General features: G+C 44.2%; 1 protein-coding gene across 1 annotated transcript in view; it reads right to left on the bottom strand.

Moving 5' to 3' along the window:
- Nucleotides 1-23,841, bottom strand: part of LOC309564602 (protein FRA10AC1) — a 97,951-nt gene extending 74,110 nt beyond the window's left edge. The window contains exons 1-2 of the mRNA XM_082269256.1: nucleotides 23,720-23,841; nucleotides 18,416-18,492 (exon numbers count right to left, since the gene is read on the bottom strand). Coding sequence (XP_082125382.1) covers nucleotides 18,416-18,492; nucleotides 23,720-23,734 — 92 coding nt within the window. The 5' untranslated portion in view covers nucleotides 23,735-23,841. The remainder of the gene's footprint in view (nucleotides 1-18,415; nucleotides 18,493-23,719) is intronic.
- Between the last annotated feature and the right edge of the window lie 1,250 nt (nucleotides 23,842-25,091).

Genomic DNA, 25,091 nt, shown 5'->3' with positions numbered 1-25,091 from the left:
CTCTCGTAAAGTTTTCTTTTGATTGTAGACTTTGACGAGGATACGCCCACCTCCTGGAGAGTGTCTTTCACTTGTCTGGATGTTGTGAATTGGGTTTTCTTTACCATAGAGAGGTTCCTGCAATCATGCATCACTGTTGTCTTCTGTGGACGTCCAGGGCTTTTTATGTTGCTGAGGTCACCAGTGCGTTCTTCTTTCCTCAGAATGTACCAAACTGTTGATTTGGCCACTCCTAATGTTGCTGCTATCTCTCTGATGGATTTGTTTAAATTTTTAAAGCCTTCCAATGACCTGTTTCACATGCATGGACAGCTCCTTTGAACACATGATGTAGACTCACAATAGATTCCAACTGCAAATACCACACTTAAGGCCCGTACACACGATAAGAAAATCGGAAGGGAAATTTCGTCCAAATAAACGATCTGCTGATTTTCGGATTGTTAGTATATAGTGCTTTCGACAGCCGATTATGGATTTTCAGATGACAAAAACTGGATGTGCAGGTTTTAAAATTTTTATCGTCCGTCAACACAATGTCCGATTTTTGTTTCATTAGTACAGTTTGACAGAAAAAAATCTTGAGAGCAAGACTAGGCATGCTCAGAGACGAAAGAACACATACAAAACAATCCAACACATGAAATCACTTCTGAAGTAGAATTCTGTCGTACGGGAAAATTCGTAGGAAAATAACCTTCACTTTCCACATCAGACTAGCATGCAACAAAAAACGGATGACAGATTGTTAGATAATCTGATCGTGTGTACAGGGTTTAAGAATCAACTCCAGACCTTCTACCTGCCTAATTGATTAAGAAACAAATGAAGGAGTAGCCCACATCTGGCCATGAAACAGCTTTTGATTCAATTGTCCAATTACTTTTGGTCCCTTTAAAAAAGCAGGGGGGGGGGGGCATGCTGGGATCAGAACTATGCAGACACCACTAAATGGGAGGTCAATTAGCAACAGGTTAAGGAATCCGTAAGCAACCTCTGGAGGAACCCTTGTTTGAGAATGGCTGCTAAAAGAAAGGTTTAGAAAGGCCGGATTAGATGAAATTATCAGCACACAGCTTTGATGGCCTCTTTTCATTGTTGCCGATATCAGCCTATAAGCCAAATCTTCATATCTGGTATTTTCTTTCCATAATTCGAAAGCAGATTTTAATTTTCTGACTGAATAAACATATTAAATGTAATTGACGGATACAATAAGCAAAAGTTATTTATGAGGCTTTCAGAGAAGCGAGCTGAAAGATCTCTGAGGTGCATTAGAAACCACAAACCTAATTATAAAAGCTTCAGGGACTTGACACCACAAAAGCTCCAAATCATATTCATGTACACAGTTTTTCCTTAAAGGGACCACAGTCCTCTCCCTCTTCCTATTCTCTTTGTCAAAGAAGATTACTTCAAAATACATTTTGCACAATGTGTTAATTGTACAGTAAAGTATAATTAAGTCAGCTTACAATACTATCCACAAATCTTCCCACTAATACCAATGGAGAGGCATTATTTCTCCTCCTACTGACCGCAGATGCCCTGTAACCTTTTACTCCCACTGATCACCAAGCCTAAGGCATGGTCCACTAACTGCCACATTTTTTACTCCCACTGGTCACCGTCTGGCCCCCTATAGTCTGGTGGACAGTGAAATTTAGAAAGTTTGGACAACCCTGGACTAGTATATCCAGCCCATCTGGACATATATGCATGGGATTGGCTAGTCATGCAATTAAAAAAAAAAAAAGGAGGGAAGAGCCCTGCACTTAGATTGAAGCTGATTGGTGCACTGGCCGCATACTTAGGGTATGTACTGTGACAAGGTCGAGACTTGTTGCAGCACCATTTTAACCACATGCTTGATTCCAGTACAACTCCAATTTAAGAAAAAATTTGGGATGCTGTGTAAAATCTACATAAAAAAAACAGAATTCTAGGATTTGTAAATTCCAAAAACACATTTTATTCACAATAAAAGACACAAACAGAGAAAATATACAATTTTAATTAAAAAATATAGGTAATTTTAAAATGTATGGCAGCAACACATCTAAAAGAAAAACGTTGGAACAGGGCCAATTTTATCACCGTGCAGCATCCCCTCTTCTTTTAATAACACTCTGTAAACATCTGGGAACTGAGGAGACCAGTTGTTGGGAGTTTTAGGAGAGGAATGTTGTCCCATTCTTGCCCTATATAGGATTCTAACTGCTCAACAGTCCTCAGTTGTTTTTGTTGTATTTTTCATTTCAAGATGCGCCGAATATTTTTAATTGGATAAAGGTCTTGACTGCATGCAGGCTAGTTAAGCACCCGGACTATTCCCCTACGAAGCCATGTGGTTGTCACAGATGCAGTATGCGGCTTAGCATTGTCCTGGTAAATTATGCAAAACCTTCCCTGAAAAAAATCTCATCTGGATAGGAGCATATGCTGGTCTAAAATCTGGATATATTTTTCAGCATTGATGATGCCTTTCCAGATGTGCAAGCTGCTCATTCCTAATGGGCTAATGCACCCCATACCATCAGAGATACAGGCCTTTGAAAGGAGCGCTAACAAGCCAAAAGGTCCCCCTCTTCTTAGTCCGGAGGACTCGGGGCCCATGATCGCTAAAAAACAATGTCAAATTTCAATTTGTCGGACCACAGAACAGCTTTCCACTTTGCAACAGACCAATTTTAAATGAGCTTTGGCCCAGAAAAGACAGCGGCATTTCTGGATCATGTTCAGATATGGCTTTTTATTTGCATCATAGAGCTTTACCTTGCATTTTTGAATGTACAGCGAACTGTGTTCACAGACAGTGATTTTTGGAAGTATTCCTCAGCCCATACAGTAATGTTAATCACAGAATCATGCCAGTTTTTAACCAGTTGCTGACCGTATATCTTACATAGACAGTGGTAAGGTGGCATTACTGCGCTGGATCATGTACTTGATCTGACACTTTTGGGTAGGGGGTGCACATTAGCGCCGCCGCCAGCCCGCTCCTATCGGGATTATACACAGCTGGAGCTGATCTGCAGGTACCATGGACTCTATTGGCGCTTTTCCACTGCATAGAACCGTACCGGCTCGGCACGCTTTGTTGCTTTTCCACTGCGGTACCGCATGGTATAGGGTCGGAACGGTTCGGTACGGTACGGTACAGGTTTGCTTTTCCACTGCATGGAACCGAACGGTACGGTACGGTACGGCTCTGAAAAAACAGTACCTACTCGATTGTGGTTCCAACAGGTACCAAACTGGTACCATATCCCACAATCCTTTGCATGCAGTCACTACTAGCCACTGATTGGTCAGAGAATCACACCCACCCCGTTGTTATCCCACCCACTTAACTATAGTACTACTTTAGTGGAAAAGCAAACCTATACTGTACCGTACCGAACCGTTCCGACACTATACCATGCGGTACCGCAGTGGAAAAGCAAACCGGGCCAAGCAGGGCCGAGTAGAGCCGAGCCGGTACTAGCCGGTACTTGCAGTGGAAAAGTGCCATATGTCTGCCAACACCTGCCAATCATACAGTACAGAGGCAGAATGGTGGTCTGCCTATGTAAACAAGGTAGATCGTTGTACAGACAGGAGGGAAGGCATGGATCCTGCGTCTCTGCTAAGCAGGGACTAGGATCCATGTCTTCCCCTAGTAAAAGCATCTCCCAACAGATCCTGATGTTTAACCCCTTCCCAACCAGTGTCATTAGTACAGCGACAGTGTATATTAGCACTGATCACTATTAGTGTCACTGGTTCCCAAAAAAGTGTCAGTTAGTGTCCAACTGTCCACCACAAAATTGCAGGCCCACTATAAGTAGCTGATCGCCACCATTACTAGTAAAAAAATAAATACAATAATAGAAAAAAAAAAAATCCTATAGTTTGTAGACGCTATAACTGCGCAAACCAATATACGCTTATTAGGATTTTTTTTCCCCAAAAATATGTAGCAGAATACATATTGACCTAAATTGATGAAGACATTTGATTATTTCAATTTTTTTTATCAGATAAGTTTTATAGCAGAAACTAAAAATATATTTTTTTTCCCTCAAAATTGTTGGCTTATTTTTTTTATAGCGCAAAAAATAAAAAAACAAACCACAGAGGTGATCAAATACCACCAAAAGAAAACTCCCTTGGTTGGGGTTGGGGTGGGGTGGGGTGGGGGGGGGGGGGGGGAGGACATACATTTTATTTGGGTACAGTGTTGCATGACTGCGCAATTGTCAGTTAAAGCATTTCCGTATCGCAATAAAATGCCTGCTCAGGAAGGGGGGGGGGAGGGGTAAATCTTCTGGAGGTCAAGTGGTTAATACAGTGCTGTCTGAGGGCTCAAAGATTACAAGCATTCAATTTGGTGTTTCAGCCTCGTCCCTTGCGCACAGAGATTTTTGGAATCTTTTCATATTATGTACTGTAGATGATGGTATATTTGCAACTTTACATTGATAAACATTAAGAATATTTAGATGCAGTTTTTCACAGATTGGTGAACCTCTGCCCATCTTAACTTCGGAGACAATCTACTCTCCAAGATGATCCTTCTTTTTTTTTTTTTTACACAATTTATGTTACTGGCCTGTGGCCAATTACCGTATATTCTCGAGTATAAGCCAAACTGAATAAAAGCAGAGGCACCCAATTTTACCACAAAAAAACTGGGAAAACGTATTGAATCGAGTACAAGTCTAAAGGTGGGAAATGCAGCAGCTACTGGACACAACTGGACCACCACGAGACCCAAAACAGGGGCTGCGGACATGGTACAGGCGATGCAGGGCTGCGGACATAGTACAGGAGATGCAGGACTGCAGGCATGGTACAGGAGAATCTCCTGTACCTTGCCCTGCTTTTCCTGAGGAGATGCAGGGCCATGGACATGGTAAAGGAGATGGTACAGGAGATGCAGGGCTGCGGGCATGGTACAGGAGAATCTCCTGTACCATGCCCGTAGCACTGCATCTCCTGAGGAGATGCAGGGGCTTCGGAGGAGTCTCACTTACCTTTTAGTGAGGCGCCTTACATTTAAAAATGGCGCCGCCCAGTGCCAACACGTTACCGCTTATGCGCCATCTGCCCGGGAATAGTTGAACGTGTACGGGCTTTCACGAGCGGCAGTGGCGCATGCGCACTGCACCGGAGAACGGGTAAATGGGACCCTCACTTGAGTATAAGCTGAGGGGGGCTTTTTCAGCATAAATAAACATGCTGAAAAAGTCAGCTTATACTCGAGTATATATGGTAACCTAATAATGTGCAAAATGATCTTCCAGTTCTTGATTGTTAGTATCAGTTTGCCAGCTTTGTGTTCCCGTCTCAACTTTTTTGAGACAGGTTATTGCCATCAATTTCAAAACTACCCTATTTTTTTGCTTAAACTGGTACATTTTCTTAATTTAAACATTTGAAATGTTTTCTTTTTTTCTATTGTGAATAAAATATGAGATTTGCAAATCACGGCATTCTGTTCTATGTAGATTTCAAACAGCGTCCCAAAATGTTTGGAATATGGGCTTGTCCATTTTTATAACCAGAGGTCAAAGATGTCTAGATTCCCAGACCAGATTCAGCAACGTTAGTTAATTTTACTATAAGTACTCGTTAACCCCAGTGTGACGGTGTTCATTGTTGTTATTGGCAAGTGCTTGTATTCCATTGTTCTATTGTCTTTCTGCCTTGAGATGAACTTATTATGGGATGTATACGTGAATGTGGATTGTGCCTGTCCCATTGTTAAATGTTAATGACCTCACATTGTTCTGTCCAGATAATTAGTTTAGGTAAATTCTGTCCCTGTATACACTTTCATTTGCATATGATACTGTAATTAGGCAGAGGGGAGGGATTGTGTACACTGTATGGGAGTGTAAAACTCTGTTTTCATTGGGTTGTGAATTTCAGGGCCTCTTCCCAACAAGGTCCACCTGGGCGGTAACCTTGTGGGGGAAAACTGTATAACAGAGCAGCTGTACCATTAAAGTTTTTAAGTTATACTTCCCCCTCAATCGAGAGTCCTGTCTCTTATTGGGGGAATCTGCTACAAGGGATTGCTATGTTCTTCATACTCCCTTGAATAATCACTAAGCTCTTGTAAGAGCTTGTTACTGCTTCACTATCTGGGGAAAGAGAGGTTCACCCACTGGAACCTGGAGCCTTGTCATAGGTCCAGGGTGGGTAGGAGACGGCAGGACCCCAACAAAGCTGCGGCAGTTCGTGGGGGTCTGAGGTGGTTATGGTGTCTGGTGGAGTGCTTGGAGCCCTCGGGAACCAATAGGAGCATCCATCAACGGAGGTACCCAGTCGGAGTGCCGGTTGATCATTTACTTCCAGCAACACTGGCCAATTGTTTTATGTGTTATGATTTTAGTTTAAACCAATATGCTGCACTGGATAAAAAAATACATGATGCATTTTTCTGTGGCACGCTCTGATGCACTGCATAGTAATACCACATAAGTTATTGAAAAAAAGAAAAAAAAAAATTACTTAAATCACTCTTGCCTTTCTTTTTAGACCGTGCAGATGCTGTGGCTGTCTGAATGCAAAAGCCATGGACTGAATGAGAGAAATCTATGCATGTATGGAAAGCCCTAGACCTAGTTCACATGCCCTTGCTTGTAAATGCTTATCAAGAGATCAATGGGGTTGACTAACTAAAGGCATATAGACTGTTCATGTTGCAAGGGAAGTTGCACTTTGCAGGGGTATTATCTACAGAGTTTAGTGAATGAGGTTAAGCTCCATTATTCAATCTTGAGCAAACGAAAATGTTTCTACCCCCCCTTGCATGTGGTTGGGTATTCTTTGCAAAGTGAAAATTACCCACATTCATTAAGCTCTAGGGAAAATTCTCTTGCACAATATGGATCATACAAAGGCTATTTTTTTTTTAGAGCCACTGACGGAGAACAAGCATGCAACATGTTAGCATGAAGTCAAAGCTCCTGATCGACATTCTTGTTCTGGGTCAGCAACTTAAAAAGCATAGAAATCGAATGATGTGCAGAACAGGCCCGGCAGCTAGCATTTTCACAAAAGATTAAGCTTCAGCCCATAAAAACTAGTCGGGAACGTAATGTGTCAGGTTGCCATGGCAGCACGCTTTTCCTTTCTGGCACATTTTATAAACGAGACTCATTGTACATTCACAATAAATTATACCCATATGTTGTACTCAACAGTTCTGAAAAAATAAAAGTTAAAATATTCTGTTTTTAATAGTGTACTCTTCCCTCTGAGTGATGACAGAATCCTGTGATGAATTATATGTGGATGAGAGATCTAATGAGTGATGCTGGGAACAGATGGAATAAAAGTCTGTATGGACTCAGCTCCAAATATTTAACACAAACTGACAGCAATACACAACTGAGGACCAAACTAAACCCATTAAGCCTGGTTTTCATCTCTCATTTGTGTTACATGTTTCGAAGGGATCCATTTATGTAACCATATTAAATAAAGGCTTGGCTTCTTTCACCTTAATACAGAAAAATAGCTTCTGCCATCTCTCCCATTTGTACCTATAGTAAAGGAGATATACAAAGACCTCAAGCTTTTTTTTCCCCTCCAAAATGGTAAAGTGGAAGAAAATGCTAACTATTCTTAACTTGTTGCTGCCCGCGCTGTAGCTGTACTTCTAATTTCCGGGAGGCTGTCTTTATACGGCCTCCCAGTAACAGACTCCCCGAGCGCTCCCGCGAGCGCGCATCGTGGAAAATCTGTGTCGGCCGTGTCCCTTGGACACCGCCAATCACAGATCGTGGTAAATGGCCAATCACAGCGGCCATTTACCACGTGTTCGGACCATGCAATGAGAGATGATCTCATATGTAAATATATGAGATCATCTCTCATCGCCAGCTCTCCTTCCTCACACAGAGACTGCGTGTGAGGAAGAGCAAAGCTGAACAGCGATTAGGGGACACAGAGACATGTAATCAGGGCACTGATCACCAGTGCCCTGATTACAAAAAAGGTAAATAAAATACAATAAGTGCCCGCCATCAGTGCCCCCCATCAGTGCCCATAGTGCTGCCAGTCAGTGCCCATCAGCGCCTGCTCATCTAGGCACTGATGGGCACTGACTAGCAGCACTATGGACACTGAGTGTGGGCACTGATGGTGCTGCCCATCAGTGCCGCCCATCAGTGCTACCCGTCAGTGTCCATCAGTGCCGCCTCTCAGTGCCCATCAGTGCCGCCTCTGTGCCCATCAGTGCCACCTCTCAGTGCAGCATATTAGTACCTCCTCATCAGTGCCACCTCATCAGTGCCGCCTCATCAGCGCACATCAGTGAAGGAGAAAAATGTATTTATTTTCAAAATTTACTCGCAGAAAATAAGAAAAATTTTTTTTTTTCAAAAATTTCTGTCTTTTTTCTTTTTTTTTTTTGTAAGAAATAAAAAACCCAGAGGTGATTAAATACCACCAAAAGAAAGCTCTATTTCTGTGAAAAAAATGATAAAAATTTCATATGGGTACAGTGTAGCATGACCGCGCAATTGTCATTCAAAGCGTGAGAGCGCTGAAAGCTGAAAATTGGCCTGGGCAGGAAGGGGGTGAAAGTGCCCGGTAGGCAAGTGGTTAAAAACAACCCCAACCTGTCCTGCATATCCTGTATAAAAAAAAAAAAAAAAAATCTGTGTACTTAATTTTTAATCCAGTCATGTTAGGTGATCCTGCAGCTCCAGATAAGTAAGCAGCTGCTGCAGGGGAGAGGAGAGAGCGCCAACAACACCTGGGAGCACCTGCAGCTACAGGGGAGAGGAGGGAGCGCAGATAATAAGGGGATGGGCCTTAGGAGTTTATGGGTGATGTTACTACTCTGAGCATTCACAGCCGTTGTTGAGCGCTCCCTTACACAGGGGAGCCAAAGCTGCAACGATCACGTGACCACACCACATAAAAAAAAAAAAAAAAAAAAAAAAGGTAAGTACACATTTGTTTAAACAGGGTATTCAGGATAGGGGTGTATTTGTTTTTTAGAAAAAAAGTTGGAGTCAGCCTTTTCTACTACTTTATAGTTCTACATCCAGGCTCCAGCTCTGTCTCCAACTTCTTCCTCAGTCTAGTGCCAGTGATCCTCTTCAGGACGGAACAACATTCTGTCATTCCGCCAATTTCCTGTGTGCCCGCCTGCCATTTACACATCTCTGTATGAGGCACGTCATCATGCAGGCTGTTCTAACAGTACTAGAGGACTGAGCAGCACACATGTCATTACCACATGAGCACTGCTTAATCCTGAAAGAATGGCCACCACCGCTAGAAGAAGAAAAGAGGAAAGTCCTGGTTATTTCTTTGCCTGGTAAGATTCGGGGGAAGGGGGTTGATTCGTTTGAGGCTGGAGGTGAGAGCTTTACTGTAGTTCTGCTTTAATAATGAAAGACAGAGTTTGTTTACAAGCGATTTTCTCCAACTTTCAATCAGGCAAATGAGCACTTACAAAACAGTAATTTGGTCCTATGAGTACCTACTACAAAGTAAACCTGTCATGAGAGACACATGAAGGATGCTACTGGTTGCAGTATGAAAATACTAGTTCAAGTAGTAAAACAAAACCTCCTGCGCTCAAGTGTTGTCTGATGGAGTAGAAAGAGGTGCAAAACTCAGATGTAGAGAGAGCTGTTTGGTCTTGCTGCCCCCTTCAGGATCAAGGGTATCCAGAACCACTGGTAGAAAAGACAAAAAAGAAAAAGAAAGAAAGAAAGAAAGAAAGAAAGAAAGAAAGAAAGAAAGCATTTTTTCTGGCTCTGAGGAAGGGGGCTCGCCCCTGAAACGCGTTAGCCTAGCCACAGCAGCCCCATGCGACCATCTGCATGTCCATTCGTCACAATTGGGACCTGGCTACCTTGGAGACTGTATATGCTATTCTTGATGTGTGTTGTATCACACCAGTCTTGTGAGTACTTTGTATACTTTTTAATATTTTAATAAATGGTTTTATGGTAATGCACTAGGTCGGTGCGCCCCTCTTTTTCTTTTTTGTCTCTTCTGAAAATACTAGTTATCTGGCTGTCACGTTGACCCTCTTGTTTCCATGTTTTACTCAGACCTAGAAAAAGCTGAGTTATACTTACTGGTAACTCCTTTTCTAGTAGTCTTCCAGGACAGCCCATGAGACCTTAGGGCTCCTCCCCCAGGGACAGGAAACACATTCCAAAATTTAAATAAAAGGCAGTCCCTTAGTCCTCACCTTCAGTATTTCATGAGAACCGTAGGACATTCTGTAAAACATACATATATAGATTATATATATATATATATATATATATATATATATATATATATATATATATATATATATATTATATATACACACATATCATACATTATACATAATACCAGATAAACCGGGTGGGAATCCGGCTGTCCTGGAAGACTACTAGAAAAGGAGTTACCAGTAAGTATAACTCAGCTTTTCTCAGAATCGTCTTCCAGGACAGCCCATGAGACGATGAGCAAGAAACTTACCAGTCTAGGGAGGGACTACTGCCTGGAGCACCTTTTCGACCAAATGCCTGTTCCTGAGCAGAGAGGAGGTCCAGGCGATAATGTCTAACAAAGGTCGAAAAGTTAGACCAGGTAGCTGCCTTACAGATTTGGTGTGGTGAGGCACCGGCCCTTTCGGCCCAAGACGTGGACAAGGCTCTTGTAAAATGTGCATTGATGAAAGGTGGAGCCACATTCTTTATTCTATAGGCTTCTGTAATAGTCTGCTTTATCCACCTAGCTAAGGTGGCTTTAGAAGCTTTTTCCCTCCTATATGAACCAGAAAAAAAAGCACAAATAAAAGTATCACACCTCCTGATAGTTTTAGTCACCTCCAGGTACGCCAGAAGAGCTCTTCTAAAATTCTTCTCCTTTTCATTACTTGGAGAACTACAAAAAGGTAGGTAGTACAACATCCTGTGTCCTATGGAAGGAGGTAGCTACCTTGGGTAAAAATCCTGGGTCGGTTTTACACAATTCTATCTTCAAAAAAACATAAGACAAGGCTCTCTTATTGAGAGGGCCTGTAATTCACTAACTCTTCTGGCTGATGTTACTGCAACTAGAAATAAGGTTTTTAGAGTGAGTAGTTTTTCAGATAAGTCCTTCAAGGGTTCCAAAAGGGATTGTTACTAAAGCCTGAAGGATCAAAAGATAAATTCCAAGCTGGACACGTTTTTACCACTGTTGGCTTTGTCCGGGCACAATGCCATCCTGAAAAAAATTCCAAAATAGATGGTACATCTGGAAATGGCCTGTGATTTTCAGCCATCCAAAAGTGAAACTGTCTCCATATTTTGGAATATACATTTCTTGTGATAGGTTTATGACAATTGATCAAGGTTATGATGACCTTGTCTGAGAATCCTTGGGAGTTTAGTATCTGCTCTTCAGATACCAAGCTGTTAGGTGCAGGGATATGACGTATGGATGGGTTACCGGACCCTGCGTCAACAGGTCCTGTCTCCAGGGCAAGACTATGGGAGGCCCGGAGGTTAGGGCTTGAAGGCGTGTGAACCATGGTCTTTTGGGCCAAAGGGGCGCTATGAGAATCAGATCTGCGTCCTCCTGGATGAACTTCCAGAGGACCTCTGGGATTAACCTGACTGGAGGGAAGGCATAGTAGAGACTGAAAATCCAGGGGTTTGCAAAGGCATCAACCCCTAAGGACTGATCCCATTGGTTTAGGGAAAAGTATCTGTTTTGCTGTTCGTCTGAGTTGCAAATAGGTCCACCTCTGGAAGGCCCCACCTGGCTGCGATGTTTGCAAATTCCTCTGGGTTGAGGGACCAATTGTCCTGATATACCTGGTGGTGGCTGAGATGGTCTGCTAGCCCATTCTGCATCCCTTTCAGATGAATAACAAATGGAGGCAAGATTCAGCTTAGCCCAGAAAAATATTTTCTGGGCTATGGACTGTAGTCTTTGACTTCGTGTACCTCCTTGTACTAAACCTTCGTGTTTGTTGAGGTATGCCATCGTAGTTGTCGGATCGAATCTGCAGATGACTTCCTTTTATGACCATCCGAAAGAACTCCAAGGCCTTTAGTACTGCCATGAGTTCTTTCTGATTCGACAAGGTTTTTATCTGCAATGGGGACCAATTCCCCTGAGCCCATCTGCTTTGGAGATATGCTCCCCATCCGGAAGAGCTTGCGTCTGGGTCATTCCAGTATCACAGAGAATAACCACAGTCTAAACCTTTTGCTAGGTGAAGGGAAGATCTCCACCACCATAGGGCTCTTTTTACCTTGGTGGGCACCTTTACCTTCTGTTCTAAGGAATCTGGCCGTCCGTCCCAGTTCTTTAAGAAGAACCTCTGGAGGGGACGTTGCTGGCACCGTGCCCCAGGGACAGCTGGAAAACAGGAGGTCATCAGGTCTATGACCCTTGTTATGTCTCTAGGAGAGACCCATTGGTTGGGTTGTAAAGAGGCTACCCTCTGACGCATCTTCAATACCTTGGGCTGTGGGAGAAAAATCTTTTGATCCAGAGAGGAGATCTCGTACCCGAGATAAGTCACCCTCTGGGAGGGTGTTTTAGGCAGGATTTTTGTTTGTTGATGATCCAGCCCCCGGAACTGATAATGTTTGACCTCTGGTCCTAGCTTTACTGCTAGTCTCAGGAACTTCTGGTAAGCCCGGTGAATGGGGATGTGAAAGTAAGCATCCTTTAAATCCAGAGTTGCCATAAAACATCTTGGATACAACAGGTTCCCTATGGAGTGTATTGATTCCATGCAAAAAGGTTTGTATTTTATGCGTAATTTTAGAATCAATCAATAGCTCCCCGAGGGTTTTCTTTTCACAAAAATATGGGAGTAAAAACCCTCTGCCTTGTTCCCCCTTTGGAACAGGTATTAGTACCCTCTGATCTAGTAAGTCTCCTAACTGGAAACTTAGGGCGGCGGCTTTGGCTGGATCCGTGGGCAACCTGGTATTTTTCTGGAGGCTGAAAATTGAATTCCAGCCTGTGCCCTGTGGACACTAAGTCCAGAAAAAAAGGGGCTGAACCTCCCGTGTCCTCTGCTGTTTGTCAGCAGTGTGTTCCAGAGCTTCCTGTTAGCCCAGGGCCGAAGAGATGGTCCCCCTGTCAAGGGGAGACCACAGAGGCACAGCTTGGAAGTTCAGTCATCAGACCATGACTTGAGCCAGAAACCTCTCCTGCCAAAGCTGAGGTTCTGGCTGTCATTCTAACTGCCTCAGCGGATGAATCAGCCAAAAAAAACTCACTGCTAAGAGATTGATAGCCAGTGATTGGTAACAGGATCACCCACACCTGTTCAGGGTGGTGGGGGAGATCGGTGTAATCCGCACTCATCCTCCTCCATTCATTAAATAAATGACACACAACTGTGAACCCACAGGATGTCAGCATGGTTGGTGACTCCTGATCTAGCAATTTGTCTATGAGGATATTCTGTTTCTCCATAAGGAGAAACAGGTAAGGATAAACCTCACTGACAATCTATTTTGGATTTTTATCCATAATTCTTTGCGGTCATCAAAAGAAAGAAAGAAACCTCCTCAAAAATGGTTTCCTTTCAGGATTTTCCCAGCCAGCTGATTTGTTGCATACATAGGATCATGCCAAAAAAAGGCTACTGCTAATTGATCGATTGCCAGTGATTGGTAATCACACACACACCCTGAGTTGTCTGTTCAGGGTGGTGGGGGAGATTTGGTGTAATCAGCACTCCTCCTCCTCCCCCTTCAGGTTTTTCCCATGGCAGCTTGATTGCCCGTGATTGGTAATCACACACACCCTTGTCTCTAGCAAGGAGTTGTGTACAGGGAAAAACTCTAGCATTTTTCTTATGGATTGTATACTTAAGATTATGCTTGCATCTTCTCCTCTTTATTTCTAGTATAACATACACTGCTTTAAGCAATCCATCCTCATTTTCAAGGGAAAAAAATTAAATAAAAATATTTAATCTGGAACCTTCACAGGACTCTTTTTCCCCGGGGTTCCTCCCCTGATCCAGACTCTTAACTGAAAAATGAGGGGACTCTGATTCACCCTCGTGTCTTCACCATACACTCTGTTGGCTTTAGAAACAGATGTAGGGACCTAACTAAAAGGTCAACATTCTTTTGTGGATACAGTAGGAACATCTTTAACGAGACTACTATACATGTGCGGCACGCTGTTATGCTCCAAGTGGAATCTAGCTTGGCTCCCCAAATTGCACATTTCTTTTTGGGGGCTATAAAGAGAAAAACATAATTAGTTCAAGACTCCCCAAATTATCCCCACATTTGTGTAAGGTAAAGAAATAGTGCCCCCTTTTTTTCAACCCTTTTTTTTAAACATAAGGGAAGGGAAAAGGAATAAGGAAACCCCGACAGGTATATGCAGACAGGGCCAGACAATCCCCATTGCTTACCTGGGAGGTGCCGGTGCCAGAGCCGGCTTCTACCGACTGTGCGGTCGCTGCCATGGGATCCATCGCTCTGTCTGGTGGTCCCAGCATGTGCTGTTTCACCTAACACCGGTCGCCCTTTTGTCTTCTCTGTTCGCACCTCCGGAAACTGGAACGAGGGTTTCCTGGCGCCCGCGGATGTCGTCACTGCGCCGGAAGCAACACTGTCACTTCCTGTGAAGGCCAGAGTGGAAGCGCCTGAGTTCCGCCCCCTCCGTTTTGGCGCCAACTTCAAAATTTTTTTTTGAAGTCGGCGGGCCACGGGTACACAGCAACTGCTGCTCCAAGGACCCCGCCAGAAACGGAGTGGACTCCCCAGTGTTCCACCAGACAACATCTACGGTCCTGCCGGTTGGCCAAGAGAACAGGAGACAGCGGTCAGCCCCTATTGCGGCACTTAAGGGGTACCGCAATGGGCAGGAGAAGATGCATCTTTTTCCAAGTCTTTCCATGGACAGTCCAGGAGACCGGGAGCTTCAGTTCCAGGAACATGTTACCCCCTGTCCGGAGGAAACACTAAATACTGAAGGTGAGGACTAAGGGACTGCCTTTTATTTAAATTTTGGAATGTGTTTCCTGTCCCTGGGGGAGGAGCCCTAAGGTCTCATGGGCTGTCCTGGAAGACGATTCTGAGAAAAGTATGCAGCAAGTGAAGACAGGCTGCTCTACAATAAATTTGTTTGCAGCACCTGGGGTCTGGCAACGGTAAATCTGCAAGGTGGTCGCGCCACGTCTTCTAATGTGAACATCCCTGTCTGCTGCCTTTGCAGCTTAAAGAGGGGCAGTTTGGGTGCGCTAAAAATGTGGTTCAACCGCCTGTTTATAAGAGTTTCCAACCACAAGTCTAAACTAGTCCTATCTATAAAGAAGAAAAAAAAAAAAAAGCACCTTTTGCCTTTATGGTGGCCATACAGACTTTAATTTTTTTTTTTTTAAATATTTTTTATCTAATCAATGTGTGATTCTATCAAACTGATTGGCAGCACTGTGGTACTTTGTTCATAAATAGGATTCTATTTTTTTTTTTTTTTTTTATCAAGTTATGAGATTACATGGTGGAAACAGAGATATGATTGATAATTTATGATCAAAATATATGACTTTTGCACCCTTGCAGAACATGTGCAAGAAAAACTGACATCTTTGCACATGGTGTGAATGAGGCCTTAGACTGGAGGCAAAATTTACAAAGCTAAGGCCTCATTCACACCAACTGCAGAGACATCAGTTCTTCTGCATGCGCTCTGCAGAAAATGAAGAAAAACCAAAAAAAAAAAAAATTGTTCTCTATGTGCCCTGTTTACAACAATGGTATCACGTGCAGATTTTTTCTGCGCAGGAAACTGCAACATGTATGCAGTTTTCTCAGCAGGAAAAAAAATGACATGACATCAAACTGTGAAAAGGACACATAACTGACGCATGAAAACTAATGTCATCGTGCAAAAAAACCTCACATGAAAACTGATGTGAAGCTGATGTAAACTTATGTTTCTGCAAGTGAAATCTGCGTGGTTTTCCCATCAGTTTTCATATAGGTATGGTGTGAACGAGCCCTAAAAGCAGAAGTTAAAATTGCAAAAAGTAAGGGACTTTATTGTTGTAATATGCTTATCTGTATTTCTAAAATAAAATACAATTACCTGTCTGTTTGCTATTCCCTGTAGAATGTACACAAAGTATGACTGCACTCCTGCAAATGTGCACCAGCCAGTTAAAATGGCTGAAGACTGGCACCCAGAAGTCGTCGTGGAGAAGATGTCAGTGCTGTTAGGGGACTTCACAAGCATCGGACCATTGGAACTAAACATTTTTACCTTTAATTCCACTTTAACATAAAAAAGGCCCTCTCACTTAGTTATGCAACTGTAATTTTTTGAACCTCATTGAATTTAGCTGAAAACTACTGTCATTTAAATACAGATACATATCCTGGAGTGTTAGCTTTGTTTAACATTAAGTACTCGAATGGAGTAAAAACCCTGTTCACTATACACATACAGTATCTCACCAAAGTGAGTACACCCCTCACATTTGTGTAAATATTTTTATTATATCTTTTCATGTGACAACACTGAAGAAATTACACTTTGCTACAATGTAATGTAGTGAGTGTACAGCTTGTATAACAGTGTAAATTTGCTGTCCCCTCAAAATAACTCAACACACAGCCATTTAATGTCTAAACCGCTGGAAACAAAAGTGAGTACAACCCTAAGTGAAAATGTCCAAATCTGGCCCAAAGTGTCAATATTTTGTGTGGCCATCATTATTTTCCAGCACTGCCTTAACCCTCTTGGGCATGGAGTTCACCAGAGCTTCACAGGTTGCCACCGGAGTCCTCTTCCACTCCTCCATGACAACATCATGGAGCTGGTGGATGTTAGAGACCTTGTGCTCCTCTACCTTCCATTTGAGGATGCCCCACAGATGCTCAATAGGGTTTAGGTCTGGAGACATGCTTGGCCAGTCCATCACCTTTACCCTCAGCTTCTAAAGCAGGGCGGTCATCTTGGAGGTGTGTTTGGGTTCGTTATGTTGGAATACTGCCCTGTGGCCCAGTTTCTGAAGGGAGGGGATCATGCTCTGCTTCAGCAAGTCACAGTACATGTTGGCATTCATGGTTCCCTCAATGAACTGTAGCTCCCCAGTGCCAGCAGCACTCATGCAGCCCCAAACCATGACACTCCCACCAACATGCTTGACTGTAGACAAGACATACTTGTCTTTGTACTCCTCACCTGGTTGCCGTCACACACGCTTGACACCATCTGAACCAAATAAGTTTAGCTTGGTCTCATCAGACCACAGGACATGGTTCCAGTAATCCATGTCCTTAGTCTGCTTGTCTTCAGCAAACTGTTTGTGGGCTTTCTTGTGCATCATCTTTAGAAGAGGTTTCTTCGGGGAGGACAGCCATGCAGACCAATTTGATGCAGTGTGCGGCGTATGGTCTGAGCACTGACAGGCTGACCCCCCACCCCTCAACCTCTGCAGCAATGCTGGCAGCACTTATACGACTATTTCCCACAGACAACCTCTGGATAGGACGTTGAGCACGTGCACTCAACTTCTTTGGTCGACCACGGTGAGGCCTGTTCTGAGTGGAAACTGTCCTGTTAAACCACTGTATGGTCTTGGCCAGCATGCTGCAGCTCAGTTTCAGGATCTTGGCAATCTTCTTATAGCCTATAGGCCATCTTTATGTAGAGCAACAATTCATTTTTACAGATCCTCAGAGAGTTCTTTGCCATGAGGTGCCATGTTGAACTTCCAGTGACCAGTATGAGAGAGTGAGAGTGATAACACCAAATTTAAACATACCTATGACCTCGTAACACTAACGAGTCAAATGGCTTATTGGGCCCAATTTGGACACGTTCATTTAGGGGGGTACTTACTTTTTTGCCAGCGGTTTAGACATTAATGGCTGTGTGTTGAGTTATTTTGAGGGGACAGCAAATTGGTATACAAGATGTACACTCACCACTTTACATTGTAGCAAAGTGTAATTTCTTCAGTGTTGTCACATGAAAAGATATAATAAAATATTTACAAAAATATGAGAGGTGTACTAACTTTTGTGAGATACTGTATGTGTGTGTGTGTGTATATATATATATATATATATATATATACACACACACACACACACATACAAGACTCATATTGTGTACTCAATGAAGCACCCAGTATCATTAAGAAATGCAATGAAGAATTTGTTTGTCATTCATTCTATATTAGTTGGATAAAAAAATACACTAATCTGCGAGTCCCCTTTCCCCTGTCATTAAAGCATGATTTATTTTGCATGGCAGTCCTTTCATTTAGCACACATACTTACACAAGCTGGCTGTGATCATCCTGGCTGCAGTGTTTGGCAACTCTTTCAGCTGCTGGCAAAACTTGTAATCTACAGTGTATGGAGGACTCTACAAGAAGATGCTAAACATAAACAATAGACATCTTGGAACTTTTTACCGTCTTTTCTTGCCATTTGTTTCCGGTTCTCCTTCCTCATCGCTAAAATCAGATTCGTAGTCTTGGTAGCCATGTGCCTGCATAAAATATAAATAATAAATGTAGGAGCCTTGACTGACAGGTTTACGGCTGTTCTCACTTTAAAATGAATAACTTTATGGGCAGATTTACACTTCTGCGCCCTCCTATAGTGCATTACCACACTTCTGCTAATGTGTGTTGTGTTATGGCAGCCTAAAGTACTGCAAGGGAAAAAAAATTGCAATTTCTTTTTTTGTTATAGTGCAGGGAGCCAAGATGCATCATGCAGGTTGTAAGGGCAGTGGTGGGCACCACTGTACGGAGCACTGGGGTGTGATTGGCAGCATGACACAGCACAGCTGCCCAGATTTGTTTTTATGTTTGCTACACCAGCCCAGCACACAATTTGCTGCAGGAGGCACCTGAAGGGAGGAAGGAGCTGGCAGCACCATCAGGGATATGTATAAACTCTTTTTTCCTAAAAAAAAAAAAAAAAAAAAAAGCCATTTGCCTTTAGTATCACTTTAATTTTTAAGTAGAGCATTGAAAGTGTTTTGTCTATTTGAGAAATATGAAAGAATAGCTGTTGATCCTGCCAGAAATCTTTCTATGCACTCTACATGGTTCTCAACTATCTTTGTGGGCAACAACAGAATTTAATACAGCATTTGATGTGGGTTTAGTGACACTTTAATTGAACAAGCTGAAGTTAGAAGCTAATTGACTGCCATGCAAAGCTGCACCAGAGTTTGCGCTCTCCGCTGTTTGGAGGCGATTTCCTAAGTGTTCAGGATTGTATGCCCAGTGATGGCAGAAGATGAATTCATTGCTCTTCCTGCTAGCAGATGGTTAGCAGTGGGTGGTTTTCCTGTTGGGACTCACTGGTCTGCCTTGCAGAGAATGTTGATCCTTTTGATCCCCTTTAAAGCTGGCTATACCATAGTAGGATGTTTGAAATGTTTCGTTGTAAGAACGTTCGTTCACTTTTCTAATGGTTAGCAGGGTCAAATTGACATTCATTGAGAAAATGCACAGATGCAGGATGGAAAACTTTTCTTAACCACTTCCGGTCTGCGCTATAGCCAAAGTACGGCTGCAGCGCAGACTCTAATTTTCGGGAGGCCGTCTTTATACGGCCTCCCAGAAACAGGCTCCCCGCGCGCTCCCGCGAGCGCGCATCGGGGAAAATCTGTGTTGGCCGTGTCCCTTGGACACAGCCAATCACAGATTGTGGTAAATGGCCAATCACAGCGGCCATTTACCACGTGATTGGGCCGTGGAATGAGAGATGATCTCATATGTAAACATATGAGATCATCTCTCATCGCCAGCTCTCTTCCTCACACGGAGACTGCAGTGTGAGGAAGGAGCAGAGCCCGATCACCGGTAAGGGAACACACAGCAATGTAATCAAGGCACTGATCACCAGTGCCCTGATTACTGAAGAGGGGAAATAATGCCACAACTGCCCACAGTGCCCGCCATCAGTGCCCACAGTCAGTGCCCACAGTGCTGCCAGTCAGTGCCTATCAGTGCCTGCTCATCTAGGCACTGATGGGCACTGACTAGCAGCACTATGGGCACTGAGTGTGGGCACTGATGGTGCTGCCCATCAGTGCTGATCAGTGCCACCCGTCAGTATCCATCAGTGCCACCTATCAGTGTCACCTCCCAGTGCCCATCAGTGCCCCCGTCAGTGCCGCCTATCAGTGCGCATCAGTGCCGCCTATCAGTGCGCATCAGTGCGGCATATTAGTACCTCCTCCTCAGTGCCACCTCATCAGTGCCCATAAGTGCCACCTCATCAGTGCCCATCAGTGCAGCCTATCAGTGCAGCCTATCAGTGCCCATCAGTGCAGCCTATCAGTGCCCATCAGTGCAGCCTCATCAGCGCACATCAGTGAAGGAGAAAAATTTACTCACAGAAAATAAGAAAAACTTTTTTTTTTTCAAAATATTCTGTCTTTTTTCTTTGTAAGAAATAAAAAAGCCAGAGGTGATTAACCACTTTAGCACCGCTTACATTGAGGCTACTGCGGCAAAGTGCCGCGATCCCGTCCAGCGACGTAGACCTATGTCGCTGGACTCCGCCCCTTGTATTCATTCACAGCGGGAGTCGGGCCAGAGGAGGAGCAGCGGCGATTGCCGCTGCTCTGCCCCGATCGTCGGGGATCGAGTCTGGAGATCCGCCCGCTGTGTGTAAACACAGCGGGCGGATCTCCATAGTGACAGGGAGTGACAGATCGGAGTGTTCAGCATAGCTGGACATCCGATCTGTCCTTCTGTCACACAGTCACCTCCCCCCCCCCACACGTCAGTAAGCACCAGGCATACATTAACCCCTCCCTCTCCAATAAAATTAACCCCTTCCCTGCCAGTGTCATTTTTACAGTAACAGTGCATATATATAGCACTGATTACTGTAGAAATGTCACTGGTACCCCCAAAAGTGTCAAAAATGTCAGTCAAGGGTCCGATCTGTCCGCCGCAATGTCGCAGTCCTGCAAAAAAAAAAAAAATCGCAGATCACCGCCATTACGCGTTAAAAAAAAAAAAACACCAAAAATGACAGAAATCTTTCCCTTAGTTAGTAAACGCAATAACTTTTGCGCAAACCAATCAAAATACGCTTATTGCGATTTTTTTTACTAAACATAGGTAGCAGAAAACAAATTGGCCAAAAATTTAAAAAAAATTTGATTTTTACATTTTTTTTGGGGGGAATTTCATATAAAAAAAAAATGTGAAAAATATTGTTATTTTTTCAAAATAAACGCTCTTTTTTTGTTTATAGCGCAAAAAGTAAAAATCGCACAGGTGATCAAATACCACCAAAAGAAAGCTCTGTTTGTGGGAAAAAAAGGACGTAAATTTCGTTTGGGTACGGCGTTGCACGACCGCGCAATTGTCAGTTAAAGTCGCACAGCGCCGAATCGCAAAAAGTGGCCTGGACGGAAGACAGCAAAATCCTCCGGTGGTAAAGTGGTTAAATACCACCAAAAGAAAGCTCTATTTGTGTGAAAAAAATGATAAAAATGTCATATGGGTACAGTGTAGCATGACCGCGCAATTGTCATTCAAAGCGTGAGAGCACTGAAAGCTGAAAATTGGCCTGGATAGGAAGGGGGTATAAGTGCCCGGTAGGCAAGTGGTTAAACAAACAAATATTTAATAGTAGGAGCGGTTTTAGTTGAGGAATTTCCATTCATTCCATAATTAAATGTTGAAGTACGTTTGAGTGACATACGTGCAATCATTAAATTTACAAAGAATTTTTGGATGAATGTTAATTCAAAGACCTTACTAGTATGTAGCCAGCTTTAGTGGTGTATTTTAACCCCTTAGAGCTGGTGACTGCTGGCCCTTTAAGGGGTTTAGAATGCTGGGACATATGGTCATGTGACCGCTGTGATTGGCTGTCATGGCAGTCACATGATCGGAAATCTCCCAATTGCAAGCAACGAATGGGAGTTTTCTGTTAGCCGCCAGTAACTGTGCCGGATGCACGCTCTCAGCACAGCTCTATGGGCGCTTTAGCATGCATCTATGTGGGTGCTCGTCGCTGAGGCCCAGCCTCCATGAGGCCGCATATTTGCATGCTCTTGGCGCCAACGGGTTAACGTGGTACTCTGCATAAATAGTATAATTTGAGGTGGAATGAATGACCCCTGATATAGCCTAGTGTGCAGTTCAGGCTAGTTCCCATATGGGGGGGGGGGGGTGGATTCCTCCGCCTTTGCTGCAGAAAGTGCTGGCAAGGGACAGAGACTGTCCTGGCTCTAAGCTACAGCCCAAGGGAGAAGAAAGAAGTAATCAACAATGCTGCACATCCATGCAGACTGGCAATGGTTAGGAGAGTGACAACCTCAGCCTGGACTCCAATCAGGCCATGCCCCCAATGCGTTTCACTTCACCCCCAGAGCTTTCCCATGATTAAGTTCCGAGGCCGGAGTAAAATGCGTTGGGAGGAGATTACCTCTTTCTTCTCCCTTGAGCTTTTTTCCAGTTTGGATAGAGTAAGGGAAGGGTAATAACCTCTGTCAGTGTTTATTTATTTCATTGAGTCCTAGTGTGGAGATTTCCCTTCACTTCCTGTACTAAAGCGACAACAGGAAGTGATAGAAAATGACTCCAAAGTAAGAGAATTCCAAGTCATCACCAGAATAAGTGTCCCCATTGGAAGATTTCCCACTACTACTCTTCTGGGGACAGTAATCCAGTGTGTGTTTCTTTATCTTCTTTAATTGGTTGAACTAGATGGACGAGTCTTTTTTCAACCTAACTATGCAACCCAACATTTGGGATTTTCTTTCACTTTTAATAACATGATACAAAACAATCATACAGAGGGTGACTCTTCATAATGGGGGTACAGAAAGAACAAAAAGCTGACAGGGGGTCTATTGCCTCTCCACTATACCCAAAACAAAAGAAAAACAGCTGCCTTATTTTGTGCTGAGTAAATTAAAGAAGCCTGCTTTGAGTTGTAGTCCTTCTAGTGAGCCTTCCCTGCCATGCATGGAATGTTGGGACTTGTAGTCTTCCAGGAAGAATCTACTCAGCTATGTACACTACAATACAGGGAATGCTGAGACTTGTAGTCTCCCTGGTGGCCATTCCTCAGCTATGTAAACTACAATACAGGGAATGCTGAGACTTGTAGTCTCCCTGGTGGCCATTCCTCAGCTATGTAAACTACAATACAGGGAATGCTGAGACTTGTAGTCTCCCTGGTGCCCTTCCTCAGCTATGTAAACTACAATACAGGGAATGCTGAGACTTGTAGTCTCCCTGGTGGCCATTCCTCAGCTATGTACACTGCCTAGCAGGAAATGCTGGGATTTGTAGTCCCCCCCCGCTGGCCATTCCTCAGCTATGTAAACTACAATACAGGGAATGCTGAGACTTGTAGTCTCCCTGGTGGCCATTCCTCAGCTATGTAAACTACAATACAGGGAATGCTGAGACTTGTAGTCTCCCTGGTGGCCATTCCTCAGCTATGTACACTACCTGGCAGGGAATGCTGGGACTTGTAGTCTCCCTGCTGACCATTCCTCAGCTATGTACACTGCCTGACAGGGAATGCTGAAACTTGTAGTCCCCCTGCTGACCATTCCTCATATATGTACACTGCCTAGCAGGGAATGCTGGGACTTGTAGTCTTCCTGCTGGCCATTCCTCAGCTATGTATACTGCCTGGCAGGGAATGCTGGGACCTGTAACCCGTCCAGTGTAGAGCCCCAGCCCGTATTACACTCCCTACAGATACAGACATGTACTCACATAATTAGACACCATGTCCACCGCTGTACTTCTCCCCCTTCATACACAACACACTGCGTGCTACACTATAAACAGTCCGAGGGGAAACACAGCACGTCGCGCATGGTTCCGCTGCAGTACCGGTACATGGACAGCAGGGGGCCCCAAGCTGGATGAGGAGTCGGTGTGCTGCTGGCGGGAAAGGTGTGGGGGTTGTACTGTACTGCAGGGAGGACGAGCCGACACCGGAATAGCCTGGGACACGGGCAGGCATTAACGAATTAGGCGCTAATAAGGAGGAATGGGCGCCAGGAAGGCGCTGAGTGTAAGCCTGTCTGGGGTTGGTGATGGAGGAGGAGTGCATTATGGGGTCACATCATTCAATTAATTATTTTATAAACAGAAGTTGGGAATGCCATTGCTGTTTGGTGTCTGGAAATGCTGTTTGCCTGGCTGTCACTGTGACATCAGAGGAATGCTGGTGAGGGGTCTGCAATCTGCCATGACTTCACCTGCTACATGCTTGCTTGGCGTCTGACCCCCCAGAGACCTTCAGTGGGGGGGGGGGGAATTGTCTCTGGGTGGGGGAAGGTGCAACAATATTGCCTCTTTTGCTGAGTGAAGTCTGATACACACAGTGCCAAACTCACTTTCCAATTTTTTGAACAACTGGTGTGATAGACCAGTGCTCCCCCCCCCCCCCCCCCAATACCACATATTGAAGTGGGGTATTATTTAACCACTTGCCGACCGCTCACTTGAGCTCTACTGCGGCAAAGTGGTTAGTTCCCATCCAGCGACGTAGACCTACGTCACTGGACTCCTCCCATTGTGGGCGGCGCACGCGTGCCGCCGGAGGCGCGCTCCCGCTGTATTCAGTCACAGCGGGAGTCGGACCAGGGAGGAGAGGTGGTGATCACCGCCGCTCTTCCCCGATCGTCGGGGAATCAAGTTTGGAGATCCACCCGCTTGTGTACAAAGCGGGCGGATCTCCTAAGTGACAGATTGCAGGGTTCAGCATAGCTGAACCTGCGATCTGTCCCTGTGTCACTCAGTCACCTCCCCCCACACACGTCAGTAAGCACCAGGCATACATTAACCCAGGGGTGGGGAACCTTTTTTCTGCCAAGGGCCATTTGGATTTTTGTAACATCATTTGGGGGCCGTACAAAATGTATGCATAAATGTAATAGGCATTGCTTTGCAGCAAAAAACGCTGTAAAAAATTGCGTGACTTTGAGGTCACAAAAGTGTGAAAGGGGCCTTCAGTAATCAAGGTATAGGGTGCCCCCCTTTCAATGCAGAGTGACCACAGCGCGCCCCCTTTCAATGAGGAGTGACCACAGCGCGCCCCCTTTCAATGCGGAGTGCCCAGCAGTGTTAATTTTGGCAG

Source organism: Pelophylax lessonae (assembly GCF_965119305.1).
Source record: "Pelophylax lessonae genome assembly, chromosome: 9".
NCBI lineage: Eukaryota > Metazoa > Chordata > Amphibia > Anura > Ranidae > Pelophylax > Pelophylax lessonae.
This window is presented reverse-complemented; position numbering and strand designations above follow the sequence as displayed.